The sequence below is a fragment of the Sprattus sprattus genome, assembly GCF_963457725.1.
Source record: "Sprattus sprattus genome assembly, chromosome: 2".
NCBI classification, from domain to species: Eukaryota; Metazoa; Chordata; class Actinopteri; order Clupeiformes; family Clupeidae; genus Sprattus; species Sprattus sprattus.
In genome coordinates, this window is record NC_137921.1 from 33300916 (window position 1) to 33319931 (window position 19016).

At 40.0% G+C, this 19016-nt stretch overlaps 3 protein-coding genes across 3 annotated transcripts; 2 read left to right on the forward strand and 1 right to left on the reverse strand.

The window, feature by feature from the left end:
- Positions 1-101: 101 nt before the first annotated feature.
- On the forward strand, positions 102-1849 carry larp6b (La ribonucleoprotein 6, translational regulator b; the record flags this gene model as incomplete). The annotated part of the gene is made up of 3 exons (XM_080833584.1): positions 102-220; positions 344-557; positions 734-1849. 3 exons carry the CDS (start codon positions 102-104, stop codon positions 1847-1849), a joined length of 1449 nt encoding a protein of 482 aa, XP_080689710.1.
- Positions 1850-3669: 1820 nt separating this feature from the next.
- On the reverse strand, positions 3670-4956 carry vmac (vimentin type intermediate filament associated coiled-coil protein; the record flags this gene model as incomplete). The annotated part of the gene is made up of 2 exons (XM_080860545.1): positions 4232-4956; positions 3670-4024 (listed from the first exon to the last, which is right to left on the reverse strand). The coding sequence occupies exons 1-2, from the start codon at positions 4420-4422 to the stop codon at positions 3670-3672; spliced, it is 546 nt and encodes a 181-aa protein (XP_080716671.1). The 5' UTR covers positions 4423-4956.
- A 9084-nt stretch (positions 4957-14040) lies between these two features.
- Positions 14041-17562, forward strand: ndufa11 (NADH:ubiquinone oxidoreductase subunit A11). The gene is made up of 4 exons (XM_080833751.1): positions 14041-14160; positions 15917-16009; positions 16615-16737; positions 17377-17562. Exons 1-4 carry the CDS (start codon positions 14082-14084, stop codon positions 17487-17489), a joined length of 408 nt encoding a protein of 135 aa, XP_080689877.1. The 5' UTR covers positions 14041-14081; the 3' UTR covers positions 17490-17562.
- Positions 17563-19016: the final 1454 nt, after the last annotated feature.

Sequence of the window (19016 nt, forward strand, 5' to 3'; positions counted from 1 at the left end):
TTGTATTCGTTCAGAAATTGAAGGGAGTTTATTTAAAACAAAAAAAAAATAGTTTATTCATGGTTAAATAATTAATTGGTTGTACGTGACTTTACTCTAGAATGTCCTCGCCCACCTACACGGACATCTTTCAGTGCGAAGATTGTACTTCACAGCAGTCCCCGGAATCTAAACACCCATTCCCTTGTACGGATGACGGGTTGAATGACAGTTTAGACGGGTAAATTATTATTCAAAGACGTATCAATCAGACGAATGATAAATTAATGTCATGAGCATCCCGGAGTGACATTTATTAGATTGCTTAGTGAAACTATTGTATATATTTTTTCCATTAAAAAAGGAGCTCTGCAGAGTTGACTGATGTGTTTGAGGAGGACTGCTTGGACGGAGATGCCTGGAGTCCACCAGTTGCTGAACTGAGACAGAGCATAACTTTTCAGTTGGAAAATTACCTGTCTAATGAAAATCTGGCAGAGGATGCCTTCTTGTTGAAACATGTGCAAAGGAACAAAATGGGCTATGTTAGCCTCAAGTTGCTAACATCCTTTAAAAAGGTATGACCTGTTTAGAAATGTTATTGGGTTCTTCCTGACGCTGGGGTTGAGTATTTGTCTTGTATTTGAAATACTGCTAGTGTAGTACTTTAAATAATAGTTATTGCTATGTCGATGACCATGTAAAAAGGCAGCCTGAAATGGTGGATATTAAATGAGTATTGTATGTCCTCTAGATCCGGGAGTTGACACGTGACTGGCGCACCACACTGGCTGCCGCTCGCATCTCTGAGAAACTAGAAGTAAATGAGGAGAGCACCAAAGTGCGACGCAAAACTCCTGTACCTGACTGGCTTCTGTGCATCCCCACAAGTAAACTGTTGCTGGCTTGGAATTTGCTGGGCAGTTCCACCGAGGAGGAAGAGAATACCTCCCCTTGCCTGGAGCAGCAAGACCTTATGGAGGTAGCCATGCGTCTTTTCAGTGTCCACGGCACCATCTCCTCTCTCAGGATCCTGCGTCCAGGAAAGGAGTTGCCAGCAGAGCTGAAAAGGTTTGCTAAGAAGCATACCGAGCTGGGCCGTAAGATGTGTGCCGTTGTTGAGTATGAATATCTGGATGGAGCTCGAGGGGCTTACAAGGCCCTGCAGTCTGAGGAGCAGCAGCAGCAGCAGGGACGGAAGGGTGTGCGAGTTGTGCTCCTGGGCAGCCGTGGCACGCGTAAACCTACTTCGGCCCAGGATGGCGGCGGCGAAGAAGAAGAGTCATCTGAGGAAAGCGTGAAACACGCCTGTAGTAAAAAGCCCAGCCGCAAGGCTAAGCGTTACCCCTACACCCTGGAGGACTCTGTGCTCTACAGCTCCTCAGAATCCGATTTTGCCCCTCCCTCCCCCCGGCCTAACCGGAGGGTCAACCGTCCCCAGGCCCTGTATGGCAGTCCCCTTGGCATCCCTATAGGGTCCTCCTGCCGGAATGACCCCTACAGGGAGCCCCTGTGTAGTCCAATTGGAAGCCCCCTTGTGCCACGCAAGCTGTTTTCCGGTAGCCATGCCACTTCTCCATTAGCTACGCCACAATTAGTCAGCACTCCTAACTCCAACAGCTCCTCCTTCAGCAGGAACAAGTGTTCTGGTGATTATTCGCAGGATAGTGCCGTTTTTGTGGGGAGCCCGTGGGTCCAGCGGCGAAAAACTGCTGCTCAGAACCTCTTTCCAGAGAAGAGTTATTCTGTGTCACCTGGACACCTGAAGAAATCCATCAGTGTTGTGGAGGTGGTGCGTCAGCCAATTGGCCCAGATGGCACCAAGGGTTTCTACAACTGCATTGGAAGAGGGAAGGTACTTCTCAGATAGTAATATTTTGATCTGTGCCGTCTAATGTATTCTGTCCGGAAGGGCAATTACCAAGCACTTTTTATCCACAGATCAGTCAAATTATTTGGTATGTATAATGATACCTAAATCACGCTGTGGGTGGGGAAAGTTTTGTATTGAATAAATAAAAACCTGAACTTTGTATGCAACCAATGCCTCCTTTCTTTCTTTCCTAGTTTCATGAGTATAAAGTATTAATACTTTTATGAGTAATCCCATATGGCTCCTGTTAAATGTTTTGATATTGAATACCAGCCATACAAGTGCTGACATTAACTTCCCAACACCAGGTGTAGTGAATTTTGACCTGTACAATAAAGGATGGTGGATATTTTTGAAAAGCCAACACCCATGCCTAATGTGAAAGTGTTTATTCATGTAATACACAGATCAATCAACAACAGAACAAACAAGAAAATAATTTTATTCTACACCTGAATGGCTTATGGTTGGAACATTTCCACAGATTGCCCACAAACCACCTTTTACAGAACAGACTGTGTTGCAACAAAGTCTTACCAGACGTTACATTTGAAATAACTTGAATAGTTACTTCTGCAAGCAGAACAATACACACAGCCATCTGAAAATAATAGATGCAAAAATAGCTGATGACCTTTTTCAAGGTACCACTGCTGTTTTAATAATGCTGCCCTTTTCATGCGCAGCATCATATGTAATAGATAAAAAGCTAAAATAAATTTGCATAGACCTTGCTTCACTGAAGCGTTCTTAATAAAGGGCAAGACCACATGCAGGAGTTCAAACAGTGACCTATATCTCATCTCTGCACGTTAATGGGATAGATTTACAAGTAACAGCAGAGCAGTAAACTGTAAATTAAAAAAGTAAGAGGTGCAGAAAGTGTTTTGTATTGAGGAGGCAAAGAATTGGATGGGGGATATTAGACACATGAGGGTCAGTCAAGGCAATCTGAAATTGTGTTCTTAAGTGTAAACACTGCAGATGACAGGTTTCAGTGCAGTTTACAACATACAGTATAACTTCTAAGATAATCCTAGGTCGCTACCCCATGTTTCAATTTCACACCTAAATCTACAATTCCCCTTCATGTATTTTCAACTGAAGAGTTTTAAACCACCATGCTATAATTCAGCTACACAGCAGTTCAAAATCAACTAATGTTTCTAATTTGAGAAGACAATGGACATAATTGGACAGAATGCATCCATTTAAAGCGGTTACAGGTGACACGGTTTTGGAATAAATAGCTTGTAAACTTTGCATTCTGATTGTGAACATAAAAATAGATTCTATGAGAAAACAAAATTATTTCTGATATTGACTTGAGCAATTTAATTAGCAACTAAAACATCAACGTGGTCGAACTGTATTAACCAATCAGGGAACTTCTAAATGGACTGTTCCCCCTGCTTCCCTTCCTATGGTCAAACTGGAGAAGTTCTCAAGGAATGGCAGCAGCTTGCAGTATCTTTAATACTGTCCAATTTACTAAACAAATCACATTAAATTAAATTACATATATTATAATCTGAATTAACTTACTAAGTTTATTTCCTATCTGTACCTCCATCCTTTCACCCAAGGACCAATTGTCTATCTACATTCTTATCTTCGTTTGAGAATGTAATCAAAGCCAACAGATCTCAAGATACAAGTAACTAATCCAAGACCTCAGCAAAGACCATAACAATATCTCTGACCATAATAAAACCTGCGGTGCCCTCTAGCACAGTAGTCTTGAGACACAAGTCATGGAAAGGTCTTCAGGTTCAGCATGCCATGAAGAATGTTAAAAGTCAAGGAATGGATTCATCTCAAACAGTGGTTCCAAATACCACTCCATCTAGCTCTTGGTCATCCATGTCGTCCTCGCTCAGGGAGAAGTCTTTGTGATTGGATACGCGGTTGGGACTGCAGCTGGACTCTCCATCTGTGAGAGAGGAGTTGACGGCAGCCTCACCCAAGTCAACAACAGATCCCATTCTCTCAGCTTCTGCCATGTGTGACAGCATCTTGTCCAGCAGCGGGCGACTTTTGCAGATGTTATCCAAGAGCTGGCACCTATGCTGTAGCTGCCCAATGAGAGCATCCTTTTCCTTCACTGTATGCTGGAACTTTTGGATAGTTTCCTCAGAATGGCAGAGTTTTTCATGGAGGTAGGATATCTCTCTTAATGAAAGAGCAGTTCAATATCAGGATCATTCAGTCAGAAAACTCGAAATTATACCATATCAGGAAAGTGAATGGGTCAGTAAAGAATCCAATCATCACGTCTAATTGAATGTTTAACATTTAATTATATCGTTCTGGTATACACACTTAAAGCAATGAGAGAAAGATAGACTTGAAATATTCCCTATGTTCACCTTAACTTACCTATCTTTGGCCTCGGTTATCTCTTGAGTAGCAGCCCTGAGCTGTTCATCTTTTCGAATGAGGCTTTCAGCCTGCTCACGCACTGTGTTCTCTGCTGCCTCGAGCCTCTGCTCCAGGTCAGCAACCCGCCGATGCAATGCGGCTAAATGTGCATTTGCTTCCCTAATTTGAACCGGTGACGGTGAAGACATGTCACAGGAACAGTAGGGTGATAGAACAACTACACCATGCCAATTTACATTAACCTAGGGGGTTTATATTAGCCACGTTAGCGTCTCATACTGCCACGCATTATGATTTTACAGCAAGTAAATGTTGACTAGCTGGGGATGGCTCGCTTAGCTACGTTAACTTCTTCAGCTACGTTCAGGAGAAAACGACAGCTTTTGCCAGCTTCACCACTTAATCCATAAAACGACTTGTACTTCCATTCGCTATGGGAGCCAAGAAAATTCATTGAAAAAATTAAACCAACACCGTTATCACTTTATCTGACTAACGGTGCCAGCTTAGATACAAGGTATTCATAGCTAGCTAGCAACTGCTCCACTCATTTGCATCAGCTGCATAACGCTAACTTGTCTGTTGCCTGCCTATCATAAGGGTATCTAGTCTAAAGGCGATTTTTCTGAAATATATCATTCAAACCTTCCTTTAATTGTACCGATTCAAATAGATATCTGCGGATAATCGTTCACTAAAAGTTCCTTCGCAACAAGCTTGGAACCTGTGGATATCAAGCATCATCACGACCCGGAAGTAATACACACACACACATACATAAACACATAGACATGTATAGATAGACACCGCCTCCACTGCTTCAGCCCGTTGCCTCGGCGAAACGCGTCGCCGCCATTTTGGGAAAGGAGCTCTCTGCCGTCAGAGGTCTGTCAGACGTGTCAAACAAGCGCAAGTTGCCAGGAGCTGCAGTTTTTCTGGATAAAAATCACGATAACCTTTTACATTTCGCAACCAATTTCATGGAGTATTCAAAGGTTTATGCTCTACGTGAAAAGATTTGCCTCTACGTTACTTTGAATCTCGCTAGTCAAATCGCCAGTCATACATGTGCATGGGTCTATGATAAACGCTCACTTTACTTTCAAAACTCGTGCATTTTGAAAATACTGAGAAGATCTATAAACTATCGAAATAGTGCTTCTTTAGTTACTAGTATTGACCATCATTAAGAGAAAGAGCATACATCAAATAGTGAGAAACTGGCAGTCAGTGTGTTTTTCATAGTTTAATTAATTCCTTTTCAAGTATGTGCATTAAGAAACCTTGAACAGTGCAATTGGCAATACACAGTTATTTCACAATTATATATTGTGTCAATTGCACTGCATAGATCTGAAAATGTTAAGAGCATGATTGTATATTATGTCAAATTGTACAAATGTACATATATATAGTACATAGTATATATATGCATATATACTTATACTTAAAATATATTATATTGTATCACATATTATATATATCATATGTTATTCCATTGCACATTATACTGAGTCATTATATTATATTGTATTATATACTGTATATGCTATGTTATTTATATTACAGTTCAACTATTGAGATGTGTAGGCTATGTATATATTGAGATGTGTATATTTTTACTGCTATAGAAATATATAGATTTCTTTTGTAGCCTAATGTTGATTTGTGAAATAACTGTGTATTGCCAATTGCACTGTTCAAGGTTTCTTAATGCACATACTTGAAAAGGAACTGTTAAACTATGAAAAACACACTGACTGCCAGTTTCTCACTATTTGATGTATGCTCTTTCTCTTAATGATGGTCAATACGTAGTAACTAAAGAAGCACTATTTCGATAGTTTATAGATCTTCTCAGTATTTTCAAAATGCACAAGCATTTATTATAGACCCATGCACATGTATGACTGGCTATTAGACTAGCGAGATTCAAAGTTACGTAGAGGCAAATCTTTTTCACACACTTCACGTAGAGCATAAACCCTTGAATACTCCATGAAATTGGTTGCGAAATGTAAAAGGTTATCGTGATTTTTATCCAGTTAAACCGCAGCTCCTGGCAACTTGCGCTAGTTTGACACGTCTGACAGACCTCTGACGGCAGAGAGCTCCTTTCCCAAAATGGCGGCGACGCGTTTCACCGAGAAGCAGTGGAGGCGGTGTCTACCTATACATGTCTATGCATTAGGGATGTGCATCTCATCACTGAGAAAGATGCGATACACATCTCGATGCACTGCCAACGATCCGATACATTAAAGATACATAAAAGCAGCTACTAATGCGATACGATACTATTCACCCCTATTGCGATGCAGTACGATTCGACACGATGCGATTCGACACGATGCGATTCAACAAGGTGCGATACAAAATAATGCAATTTTATATTATTCATAATGATTCATTTATTTGTCATACAACAAATCATTAAAAAGGTATCTGACAAAATATAACATGTATATGTACGTGTGTAAGTGTTCTCTAAATGTCTTTTTTTTTTTTTTAACTGTAGGCCTACCAAGCAGTCACAACACAGTTTGCTTCATCCTAAACATGTGGATCAAATGCCTCACGCAATCAATTTAACTTATTTGCCCTATTTTAAGGTTTTTCTTTAGGTTTTGAGTTGATCCACATGATCAGGATGAAGAAAAAGGTATAATGGAGACTAGCTGCTAGATTTCCTTTTCCAATTTAAGGAAGGCACAGGTAAATTCAAGCAACAAATAGAGAGTTTAGCTACGGTATATGGAGTATATTCTTACCTCTTCCTCCATCATCACCTCTGCTATTATCTTTAAAAATACCATGTCCTTGGTGCCGTGGTCTTCCAAGAAAGCCAGGTCTTTGAAACGTGGTTCAAGCGCCAGTGTTGTGTCTGAACGCGTTCATTGAATGAAAGTTCATGAACTCGTTCATAATTTTGGTGAAAGTGAACTGAACGTAGGGTATTACTGTCTGATTAACGATACTGTGAGCGTAATCATTCTGGTGTCTGAGAACTGCACGTTCACTCTTTTTAATTTCGTTCAATAAGGTGCTAGATTTCTAGAGACTTCCATGCGAAAAACACCGTTAGTAATAGTCGCTTATCCCACTGTCTATTCCTGTGAGAGCCCCGAAGTTGTGTAGAGGCCGAGAGCGGTATTGCAGACAGATAGTGATTTTAGAAAAGTTATAGACTTCACGAGAAGCGGCCATTAACAGCAGTGGAGATGAGAGCGCGTTTAAGAAACAGTAAGAGAGGTGGAATCTATCTAAATATAAAATGATTGGTCTTGTATTGAGATTATACCGATACAAAAATGTAAGAACCGATGCATCGCGATTCATCTCACATTGTATCCGGTCCACACTTTTTTGATCCGGGCCATCGTATCGTGAACTTTTATGCCGGTGCATCGTGGCGAACCGGTGAATCTTCCCATCCCTACTATGCATAAACACACACACACGCACGCTTACGTCAAAACCAGAGAAACGTATGATGCTGGAAGAGAGGCCAAAGACCTTAAAAAACATCTAAAGCCTGATTTATGCTCGGTTGCGTAAGCGCAAGCGCAAGAGGCCGCGCAAGCCCCTTGCGTGCCCCTTGCGCGACTTTTCACGTCTTGCGTGCGTCGGCCCCTTTTTCTAGACTTGCGCCATTTTACGCAAGCCCATTGTTCTGGGTGTGAATTGCTTGGCAACACCTCCAACGCAACGCGTAAGCACCTAGCAATTCATGCTCCCTTTAAGGCGGCTGCTTGGTTCAGCGTTGGGGGTTAACGGTTGTGCAAAATTTACTCGGTGCAGTTCATGCTCCTAAAGGTTGCGCGTGTTGTCATGAGCCTGCCATTTGCTTGGCAGATAGAAAGCTGTTTCCCTAACAGAAAGTCTGAAGCTTGAAGTTCTTTTCAAACCTTTGCTTGGGTAGCACTGTTAAACTGAGCAGACATGCAGACTACACTTGAGTAATGTCATCACGTAACATTCGTTTTCTAAAAACAATCACATAGTATTGCATGTTTTACTGTGGTAGAAAATACGTTAGCTTAATGCTAACGTATAGGAAATCCTATAGACACCGCGCTAGGTATTAGCATCAAGTAATTCACGTTAATGTTTTTGTATGAGCCTGACATTTGCTCTGCAGATAGATAACAGGTTCCCTAACAGAAAGTCTGAAGCTTGAAGTTCTTTTCAAACCTTTACTTGGGAAGCACTGTAAAACTGAGTAGACATGCAGAATATTTTAGTAACCTCATCTCGTATCATTCGTTGATAGAATGCAGGCTGCGAGGCTCGCGTAAGGGCTTACGTAAAAAATGACGCAAGTCTAGAAAAAGGGGCCGACGCACGCAAGACGTAAGAAGTCGCGCAAGGGTCGCGCAAGGGGCTTGCGCGGCCGCTTGCGCTTACGCTTACGTAATGAAGCATGAATCAGCCTTTAGAAGCATGCAAGGGCCTTAGAGGCGGCTGCTTGCTACAGCGTTGGGGGTTAACGGTTGCGCAAAATTTACTCAGTGCAGTTCATGCTCCCAAAGGTTGCGCGTGTTGTCATGAGCCTGCCATTTGCTTGGCAGATAGAAAGCTGTTTCCCTAACAGAAAGTCTGAAGCTTGAAGTTCTTTTCAAACCTTTGCTTGGGTAGCACTGTTAAACTGAGGAGACATGCAGACTACATTTGAGTAATCTCATCACGTAACATTCGTTTTCTAAAAACAATCACATAGTATTGCATGTTTTACTGTGGTAGAAAATACGTTAGCTTAATGCTAACGTATATGGAAAATCCTATAGACACCGCGCTAGGTATTAGCATCAAGTAATTCACGTTAATGTTTTTGTATAAGCCTGACATTTGCTCTGCAGATAGATAACAGGTTCCCTAACAGAAAGTCTGAAGCTTGAAGTTCTTTTCAAACCTTTACTTGGGAAGCACTGTAAAACTGAGTAGACATGCAGAATATTTTAGTAACCTCATCTCGTATCATTCGTTGATAGAATGCAGGCTGCGAGGCTCGCGTAAGGGCTTACGTAAGAAATGACGCAAGTCTAGAAAAAGGGGCCGACGCACGCAAGACGTAAGAAGTCGCGCAAGGGGCGCGCAAGGGGCTTGCGCGACCTCTTGCGCTTGCGCTTACGCTTACGTATTGAAGCATGAGTCAGCCTTAAGATTGTGTTAAGGCCGAATTATGCTCTGTTTTAGACGTAACGCGTAAGCACGTAAGATACACAACCCCCCCTTGCGCGGTAAAATACCCCCCCTTACGTGCTTAAGTGCGTCGCCCAAAATTCCTGACTATGCGACTAAAACACTACGGCCCTACACAGCTCGCAAAGGCTGTGATTGGCCGGCTACCACAGCCTTTCACACAGAGTCTCACGTTTCCGGGTTAATAGCATACAGTCTTTTTTAGACCAAGATATTTTTTTAAATCATGAATACCCTGCAGACCGTCTCACAAGCCTTTTCTTATGGATTAGGAACAAACATAACAGAAGAGGTCCGAAGACATGAACTCCTTTACAAATCCTCTTTAAACACTTATAAGGACGCTCAAATTACCGCGAATATCCCATTCTCACCCGCGTTTGTTTGGAGAGAATGTGGTCATTCACGAACAAATAGGTACTTTCATATTAATTTTCCGCCACTTGTGAGTCATGGTGATATCTTGCATTGAGTTCATATTGACGTGAAGCCATCAATTGCACCAGCGAGTTTGATAGAATGAGCCCGGTCTGCTCATACAAAAGTTAACAGTAACCTGCCGTTACCTTGTGGCCAGCACCATTGCAGTTACAAGCATTGACGACATGATGAGATTCTCTCGCCGTTTACCACCTCATCTTTGAATAATGTAACTCATAAACACATCGTTTTAAAGCCTGTCGCAGTCATTCAAATATGTCAATAAACAAACTTTTGCGTCATGTGCTGTCTTTTTCGCCACTGGTACTGAATTGCCAACATTTGTATTTTGTGTAACACATGTATTCATAACATCAAGCCTTTCGCCCACTACACTTTCATGCTCCGGTAAGTTTTTTTTCCTTTGTCCTGCTGCAATAAATAGGCTTACTTAACTCAAAAAAAAATCTACAGTTCTGGCGTCAATTTGCTTTGCAACACGCAACACGGCTCACAAGCCTTGCAACACGCAACACGGCTCACAAGCCTTGCAACACGGCTCTGCGTCTAAAACGAACCTTAAATCAAAACTTGTCTAAAACAAGTTCCTTGTGTAAATTACGTGCTTACGCCTCTGCGTCTAAAACGACCCTAAATTGGCCTTTAGTCGCATAGTCAGGAATTTTGGGCGACGCACTTAAGCACGTAAGGGGGGGTATTTTACCGCGCAAGGGGGGGGTTGTGTATCTTCCGTGCTTACGCGTTACGTCTAAAACAGAGCATAATTCGGCCTTTAGCTTGAAGCCATGGCCCTTGAGGATCTTCAAAGTAATGCATTTGAAATGTAATATCCCATTGGCAAGTCTGCAGCATGGATTTTTCTATACAGTGACAAATTGTCACAAAAATAAATTTTTCCCTGGTTCGCAATGTCTGGAGGAGGAAACCGCCATCGCTGCTTGCAGCTATATTTTCTTTTGGGTTTTATTTGTGGGAGGTGCTCTTTAGTGGGGTCTTTTCCCCCCACTAAAATCTATTTGAATTGGACTGACATTCTGCATCATGCACACTCAAACACACTGAAAATTGGAGAAAAAAAACTTTGGCCAGTTGCTGTAATAATTTGTATTTTCTCCCTCTGTTCGCTTTGGATGTGGTGCTGGCATCAAGTCAGGGACGTGCAGTCATAGGAGGCAGGGGAGGCAGAGCCTCACCTGTCATTTCGAAAAGTAAAAAAAAAAATATATAAAAAAAATATAATTTTTGTATAATAATCATATATATTTATGTATTATAAATATTCTTATTTCTCTAGTTATCTGTGTTACGAGTGTCATTTCTGCATGATTCCGATCATTTCGAGCATTTTTATTATCAAAATCGCTGAATTTGAGCATTTCCGGTTCCCAGTGATCAGCCAATGAACATTGGACGTGCGGTCAAGGGAGGCAGATGCATTGCAGTCTATGGGCAGGGTAGGCAGTGCCTCCCATAGACATGTATAGATAGACACCGCCTCCACTGCTTCAGCCCGTTGCCTCGGCGAAACGCGTCGCCGCCATTTTAGGAAAGGAGCTCTCTGCCGTCAGAGGTCTGTCAGACGTGTCAAACAAGCGCAAGTTGCCAGGAGCTGCGTTTTTTCTGGATAAAAATCACGATAACCTTTTACATTTCGCAACCAATTTCATGGAGTATTCAAAGGTTTATGCTCTACGTGAAGTGTGTGAAAAAGATTTGCCTCTACGTTACTTTGAATCTCGCTAGTCAAATCGCCAGTCTGCATGGGTCTATGATAAACGCTCACTTTTCTTTCAAAACTCGTGCATTTTGAAAATACTGAGAAGATCTATAAACTATCGAAATAGTGCTTCTTTAGTTACTAGTATTGACCATCATTAAGAGAAAGAGCATACATCAAATAGTGAGAAACTGGCAGTCAGTGTGTTTTTCATAGTTTAATTCCTTTTCAAGTATGTGCATTAAGAAACCTTGAACAGTGCAATTGGCAATACACAGTTATTTCACAATTATATATTGTGTCAATTGCACTGCATAGATCTGAAAATGTTAAGAGCATGATTGTATATTATGTCAAATTGTACAAATGTACATATATATATATATTATAATATGAATATATACTTATACTTAAATATATTATATTGTATCACATATTATATATATCATATGTTATTCCATTGCACATTATACTGTCATTATATTATATTGTATTATATATATGCTATGTTATTTATATTACAGTTCAACTATTGAGATGTGTAGGCTATGTATATATTGAGATGTGTATATTTTTACTGCTATAGAAATATATAGATTTTTTTTGTAGCCTAATGTTGATTTGTGAAATAACTGTGTATTGCCAATTGCACTGTTCAAGGTTTCTTAATGCACATACTTGAAAAGGAACTATTAAACTATGAAAAACACACTGACTGCCAGTTTCTCACTATTTGATGTATGCTCTTTCTCTTAATGATGGTCAATACGTAGTAACTAAAGAAGCACTATTTCGATAGTTTATAGATCTTCTCAGTATTTTCAAAATGCACGAGCGTTTATTATAGACCCATGCCCATGTATGACTGGCGATTAAACTAGCGAGATTCAAAGTAACGTAGAGGCAAATCTTTTTCACACACGTAGAGCATAAACCCTTGAATACTCCATGAAATTGGTTGCGAAATGTAAAAGGTTATCGTGATTTTTATCCAGATAAACCACAGCTCCTGGCAACTTGCGCTAGTTTGACACGTCTGACAGACCTCTGACGGCAGAGAGCTCCTTTCCCAAAATAGCCAAATGGCGGCGACGCGTTTCACCGAGAAGCAGTGGAGGCGGTGTCTACCTATACATGTCTATGGTGCCTCCCCTAGGATTGCGGAATCACTCCAAACTGGGTTTTACGCATGCGTGCGCAAGCGTAGAACCTTTTGAGTTGAGCTGAAAACGCATTGAAAAATATTGCAAGGGAGGCACGCACTACCACGGATTCAAGAAGGGTGGCGAGCGAGAGGGCACTTGTTGGGTATATAATCTGACGTTGGATTTTCTTCTTCACCTCTCTACTTGAGTTTGACAGCGAAAATGGAAGATTGCATTGCTAACCTGAGGCATGTTGAATTAACTAAGAACGTTTAAGTATTTTAAGTATTTTAAAACACAGTAGTATTACACATTTGCATTGGAGTATTTCACGTTTCCCAACGGGACTACATATTCATGCGCAACACGAACCTAGAGAAGCTAAAGGCTGTTGATGCAGGAAAGTTGCCTTGAAGTTGTGAGCAGACTAGGTAGGTGCTAATCCTGAGCTAAACTAGCCACTGACTGCATTCACTCAAGAAGAGGACAACGGATTTCCACTGATCTATAGCCTACTGATAATCGTGAGTGGATTAATTTTGTTTCACCTCAAACTGACGTTTATGAGCTCCAACGAAAGTGCACCAACTTTAAATTATACTGGCCAGTAGAACATTTTGGTATTGTGTGCTATGTATGCGGTGTTTAACTGTTTACATGTTAATATGTTGTGTAAATAAATATGGAATTGTTTTTTCGAAGCTGTCCGAGTTGGTTAAATGGTCATTTAAATTAGCATCCCACCACCGTAGTTATATTTTCTCCAGACAAAATGAAATGAGCCATATCATTGGTGGGAGGGCTACATACACTAGCTTGCAACTATTAATATCTTATTAATAACTCATCATAATACAATTAAAAAACAATCGTTTGAAAATAATGGTATTAGACAATAAAACAACGTTTTTTCAGTTCTGATCAGATGACAATTTTAAAACCATAGACATATATACATGTATATACACACATTATATATATAGTTTAAACTAGAGCTCAAAATGACGTAATCACTTCCGGTTTCTGTGCCTCACCAGCTCCGAACCTCACTGCACGTCCCTGCATCAAGTATTGGTTGGATGTTAGGTCTACAGCCTCATATTCGAGATGGAGAATGCCACTTTACACACGCTCATGAAAAATGTTTGGAATGTTTTTTTTAAAAAATTGTTTCTAGCCATAACTGTACAGTGTAATTCAACTATACAAACAAAGGCTGCCTTTAAAATGCGTTTAACGTTTTCTCCCTCCAGTCCTTTAGACGGCGATAGTAGGCTACAAAGTAACGTTAGCTATTATTAGTCAATCTCGCGTTAACTGGTGTCCTTGATGTGAAGTCAAAATGGGGTACTGGGAGCTCGAAGAGGGTAAAAATTGTGTGGAGAAAACATGGATTACTACCAAGATAGCCACTGCATTAGGTAAGTCGTTTATCGACTAATCAGTTTATCGTTAGTATTATACAATACTGGAGTTCTAGAGGCAAACTCCGCTATTAGGCCTTGCAATCAGTGCATCAACGCAGGGTTGCTCCGGAACTTTACCTAGGTATGCTCAAAGTCTTTAGGCTGATGTGCTAGCTAGAACTGTTACCCCTTTCACACACGAATGTGTCAGATATAAACAACACGGGCTAGATAACACATTTTCATTCTCATTTAGTGTTATATAACGATAAAGTAACTATTGTTGTGTTTTCCCACCCGATTGTATTTAACAGGATGCTACTAGCACGAACCTCCGCGAGAAGTGAATACCTGCGAGGTCTCATGCTAGTTAACGTCAACCTGCTATGACCTATACAGGCTCACCCTACAGGAGGTTCGGGCTTCAACCTCCCCGATACTCATAGGATAAACCTGGTCTAACGTTATCTAAATAACTACTGTTGACCGACATTAAGCCGACAGTTCAGACCTTGTTGTGTGTGCAAGTTTGAGGTTAAGGCGTTAGGGAACCATCATAACATTTGGCATTGGCTACGATATGTTAATATGAACTGCTACGTTAATACATAACTTAAAATTATTTACTTGGGGGGCAGGCATAAAAGCCACATAACAGTGGCGTGCAGAGTCTTTTGCTTCTAGGCAAGCAGAGCCCTATGTTGTTACTTCTTGTCTGTCACAATTGCCTGTAGCATAAATGCGGAGCCAGTATCCTGCATTTGATCTCCAACTCTAAAACCTTGAAAGCATCAGGATGACCTATGCCTTGATATCCCCCTCTGATCATAATCTTATCATGAAACTCTTGCAAATGGGATTGCTTGAAGTTGTTCCACAATACACACACCCTTCTTGTCACAATTTTTTTCTGACCATGGTGATGCATATAATAAATATAAACTTCTAGTAGAATCAAAACTGTAAAAGTTAATACACTAGTTAATTCATAGGTTTGCATGTGTATAATACGTGCAGCATCGTTACTGATTCCAGATCAGCTTAAACTAGCTTTCACGCAGCTTGCTGGTCTGTTTAGAACTAGCTAGCCTTCCATTGAGATCAGTTGTCAGTAAACCATACTGTATACAATACGCATCTGGAAACTGCCAAAACAAGGTGATTTCCCACCACCTTGACAAGCCCCACTGTTCGTCAGTGTGATCTGCCACGCCATTGAAAGTAGAATACACTCACGACCTTGGCTTAAACAATTAGCATGGCAAACTTACTTGACTTCCATTCCAGTCATTATTGCAGGCCATTGCAATGACCACAAGAGGGCAGTAAGTGCAAGACTTAATTGAAACAGTTAAATGTAGGGGATGATGTTTAGTCCACTGGTCATTATTGAATAATAAATCCCGACAGGACAAATAGGACCCAAATATGAACCTAATACATGCGGAGTGATATGAAATATGAGAATCAGAAGCACAAAACCCCTTGTCAATGGCAGTGGTCGTTATTTGTTTGCAGTGGTTGTTATAAAGAAATATCAGACCTCTGAACGTTGGGGTGGCTCTCTCAATTCATCGGAACATTCTGCAGAATTCTGAAGAGCCGACCAAAAAACATCTTTCCTGTGATCTGTGTGTGTTTTTTTTAGTGTGAATGAATTACGGGTCTGGCTGGTATCGGTATAGTTAGGTATGTTAGTTTAGAATTGATGACCATACACCTTTGCATTTAGGTTGCCCGTGTGGTTCTAACCATCTCTATATTTGCACAGGTCTTGTTGGCTCAGCCTACCACATCGTTCTTTACCAGCCTGAAACGACCCTCGAGGCTCTTCAGAGGGCCACTGCAGGCACAGTTACTATGGGTGAGTAGATGCCTTACTTGTTTTCATCTTCTCTTTATGGCGCATAATACAGTTAAACCCCATCATTACATTTTTGTAGTGCTCTGGATTATGAATGTAAGCTTGTTGCTACCCCTGTCCCTTGACACTGAGAAAAATTAAATTATGTGAGGGGCAGCTTTCTTAAACAGCTGGTAATGGTTTTAATCCCCACCTGATCAACCGATTTAGCTATTTGAACTAATGTAACTATAGCTATAAGCTAAAGTATGCCTAAATGACCTCCTCATACCTCATAGTACCTCATTTAAAGTAGGATTGAGGAGGCAAGGCTCATAACTGTCTTGGGAAATAGACATTTAGGCTATGTAGTACAAATAACTGCCTTTTCTTATAAAGCTAATCTACCTTCATCTAGAAAGAGAGAAATATTGTTATAATGAAACATTTTGTTGCCATGACATCTTGTATGAATAACATAATACCTTGAAAATGGCAGTGGCAGAAGTGAGCTATGAAGGATACCTGTTAGAGGTTTTATTACAATGACTAACTTAAGTCACTGGGGGAGATAATGGTCTGCCCACTGACATTATTTGCTATTTGTTGTGTTTATACTCCTACAGCTTCCCTTGGGGCGATTTTTGGAATGGCCACTTGTATAAGTGCCCAGGTGAGGGAGGCCCCAGATGACCCTGTAAATTACTTCATCGGTGGTTGCTCCTCCGGCGTGTTCCTTGGAGCTAGAAGTAAGTACAGAAGTGGAACACAATTTGACAACTTCTTTGTGCACGTTCCATTAAAAAGAATAGAGCGATATAATAATTATAATGAGGCCTTGTCAATGGCTTGGCAAAGTATTTGGTTTACATATTTATAGGTACATTGTTATTGGACATAGACAGTAGGGGTGATTGCTAGATTCAGATCCACTCTCAATAATGAGCCTATGTATTGACCGAATATGGTTTTAGTACATATAAAAATGAAAAAAATATTGTTTTAGAATAAAATTTTACAAACAGAAGTATGTAGATGGGCTGTTTATCATATCCATCAAGTCTTGGACATGGTATCCATCAACTTCTGTTGTTATGAAGCTGTTTGAACTTTATTTTATTTTTTTAATACTTTACATGCGTGGAAAAGATCAAATAGGATTAGTATTAAATGATTGTGTTAGGACGACAAAGTAAGTTTGTCGTCCTAACACAATCATTTAATACTAATCCTATTTGATCTTTTCCACGCATGTAAAGTATTATGTTGAAATTGTTTATCATTCAAATTTACTCAAGGTATTCTAAATTTTTGAAATTTTGTGTGAAATGTTTTTTGTTTGTTTCTAAAGCTGCCTTGACTTATGTTTTGTCTGTTGTGCTCCACAGCTCACAGCGCTATTACAGGTGTAACCGCGTGCATCGGCTTGGGGTCGCTGGCGATGTTCACAAAGATTGGGAAGATGGAAGGCTGGAAAATAAGTGGGGAACCCAAACTATGAACATGCTGTGTTTGTTCTGATTAAATGTTTGTGTATACTGTATATGGAATTAATAAACTTAAGAGACCTTTAATCTTTTTGTGAGCCTGGTAAGTTTTACATTGGGACATACTATACTAGGGGTGGGTGAAAATCGATTTTTCTCGATTCTCTCTAAAACGATTCTCTCACGATTCAGAAAAGTTCATAATCGATTTTGTAATTTAAAAAAAAAAAAAACTTTTTACACATCCATTTTATGTTGAAATGCAAGCTGCATCGATTATTGGATTGTTCATAGAAAGTCAAAATTGTGACAAGGAAAAGCTTTTTCTCTAATAAAAAATACAGAAGGTCTGTTGAAATTCTGTTGAATCAATTTGAAACCGCTAGAACGATTATCGATGCATTACGACTATTGAATCATTTGAGTTTGCAACTCAGAGTCTAAAATCACTTCCTACTTTGTGTTTGATAATTAACGAAAATCAACAGATGAATTACCTTCTCTATTTCCTTTATTAGAGAAAAAGCTTTTTCTTGTCACAATTTGACTTTCTATGAGCAATGCAATAATCGATGCAGCTTGCATTTCAACATAAAATGGATGTGTAAAAATGTATTTATTTATTTTTTTATTATAAAATCGATTTAAAATCGAATCGTTGACCTGAATCGATATCGAATCGTGAGGTGCCAAGAGATTCCCACCCCTATACTATACCCTTGGTTTCAATCTATTGTCAGATTTGTAAAAATGTAAAATACTAGAGCACATTACATTCTCTATTTCAATGATCTTTGACTTCCCTCTGTTAAGAGATACCCTTGCTTAAGTAATTGTACCATCTTTATTGTAGCAAATATCACAGGTCAGTGCAACTATAGTTGTGACGGAGAAGACGCTTGATACTGTTGATATGTCCAGGCAGATCATGGGCAAAACTATTGATGGTCATGGAGGACTAGGCGATATACATGAAACCACACACAGGAGCTACAAACCAGGCTACTAGTTTAGGGAGACACTTGGCACTGATGCTGGCATTTAAAAGGCATATTGGTTTGGTGGAGGTCACTAGTTGGTTGAGTTTTGTGTGAAATATATTATTTACTAGTCCTTCATTTTACCCACAAGGTGGAGCTGCAGGCATAATATGGCCTGATCTGAGGTCTCACTCCATCAGTCCAGAGTAATATTTGTGCAGAAAAACAGCTGTATTAAATCAACAGCAATTTAAAGAGTTAAAAAGTGTATGGCATTTCGGTAAGTCCTTGTTAATTGAACTTATTTCAACTAACACCATCTAACTGTTATCCCATAAACAATATATTTAACAATATATTTAGAAAGAAAAATGTGCAAAGACGGTCAATGTGAGCATTACAGATTAACATCTCAACATCATAATCATTATTTCCATTCTTCCGGTATGTCAAATCCAATCATAGCCACTCAAAAGGGCTGATTTACATTTATATTTAGTCATTTAGCAGACGCTTTTGTCCAAAGCAACATTAGAATAGAAGGGAGAGAACAGTCAAGTT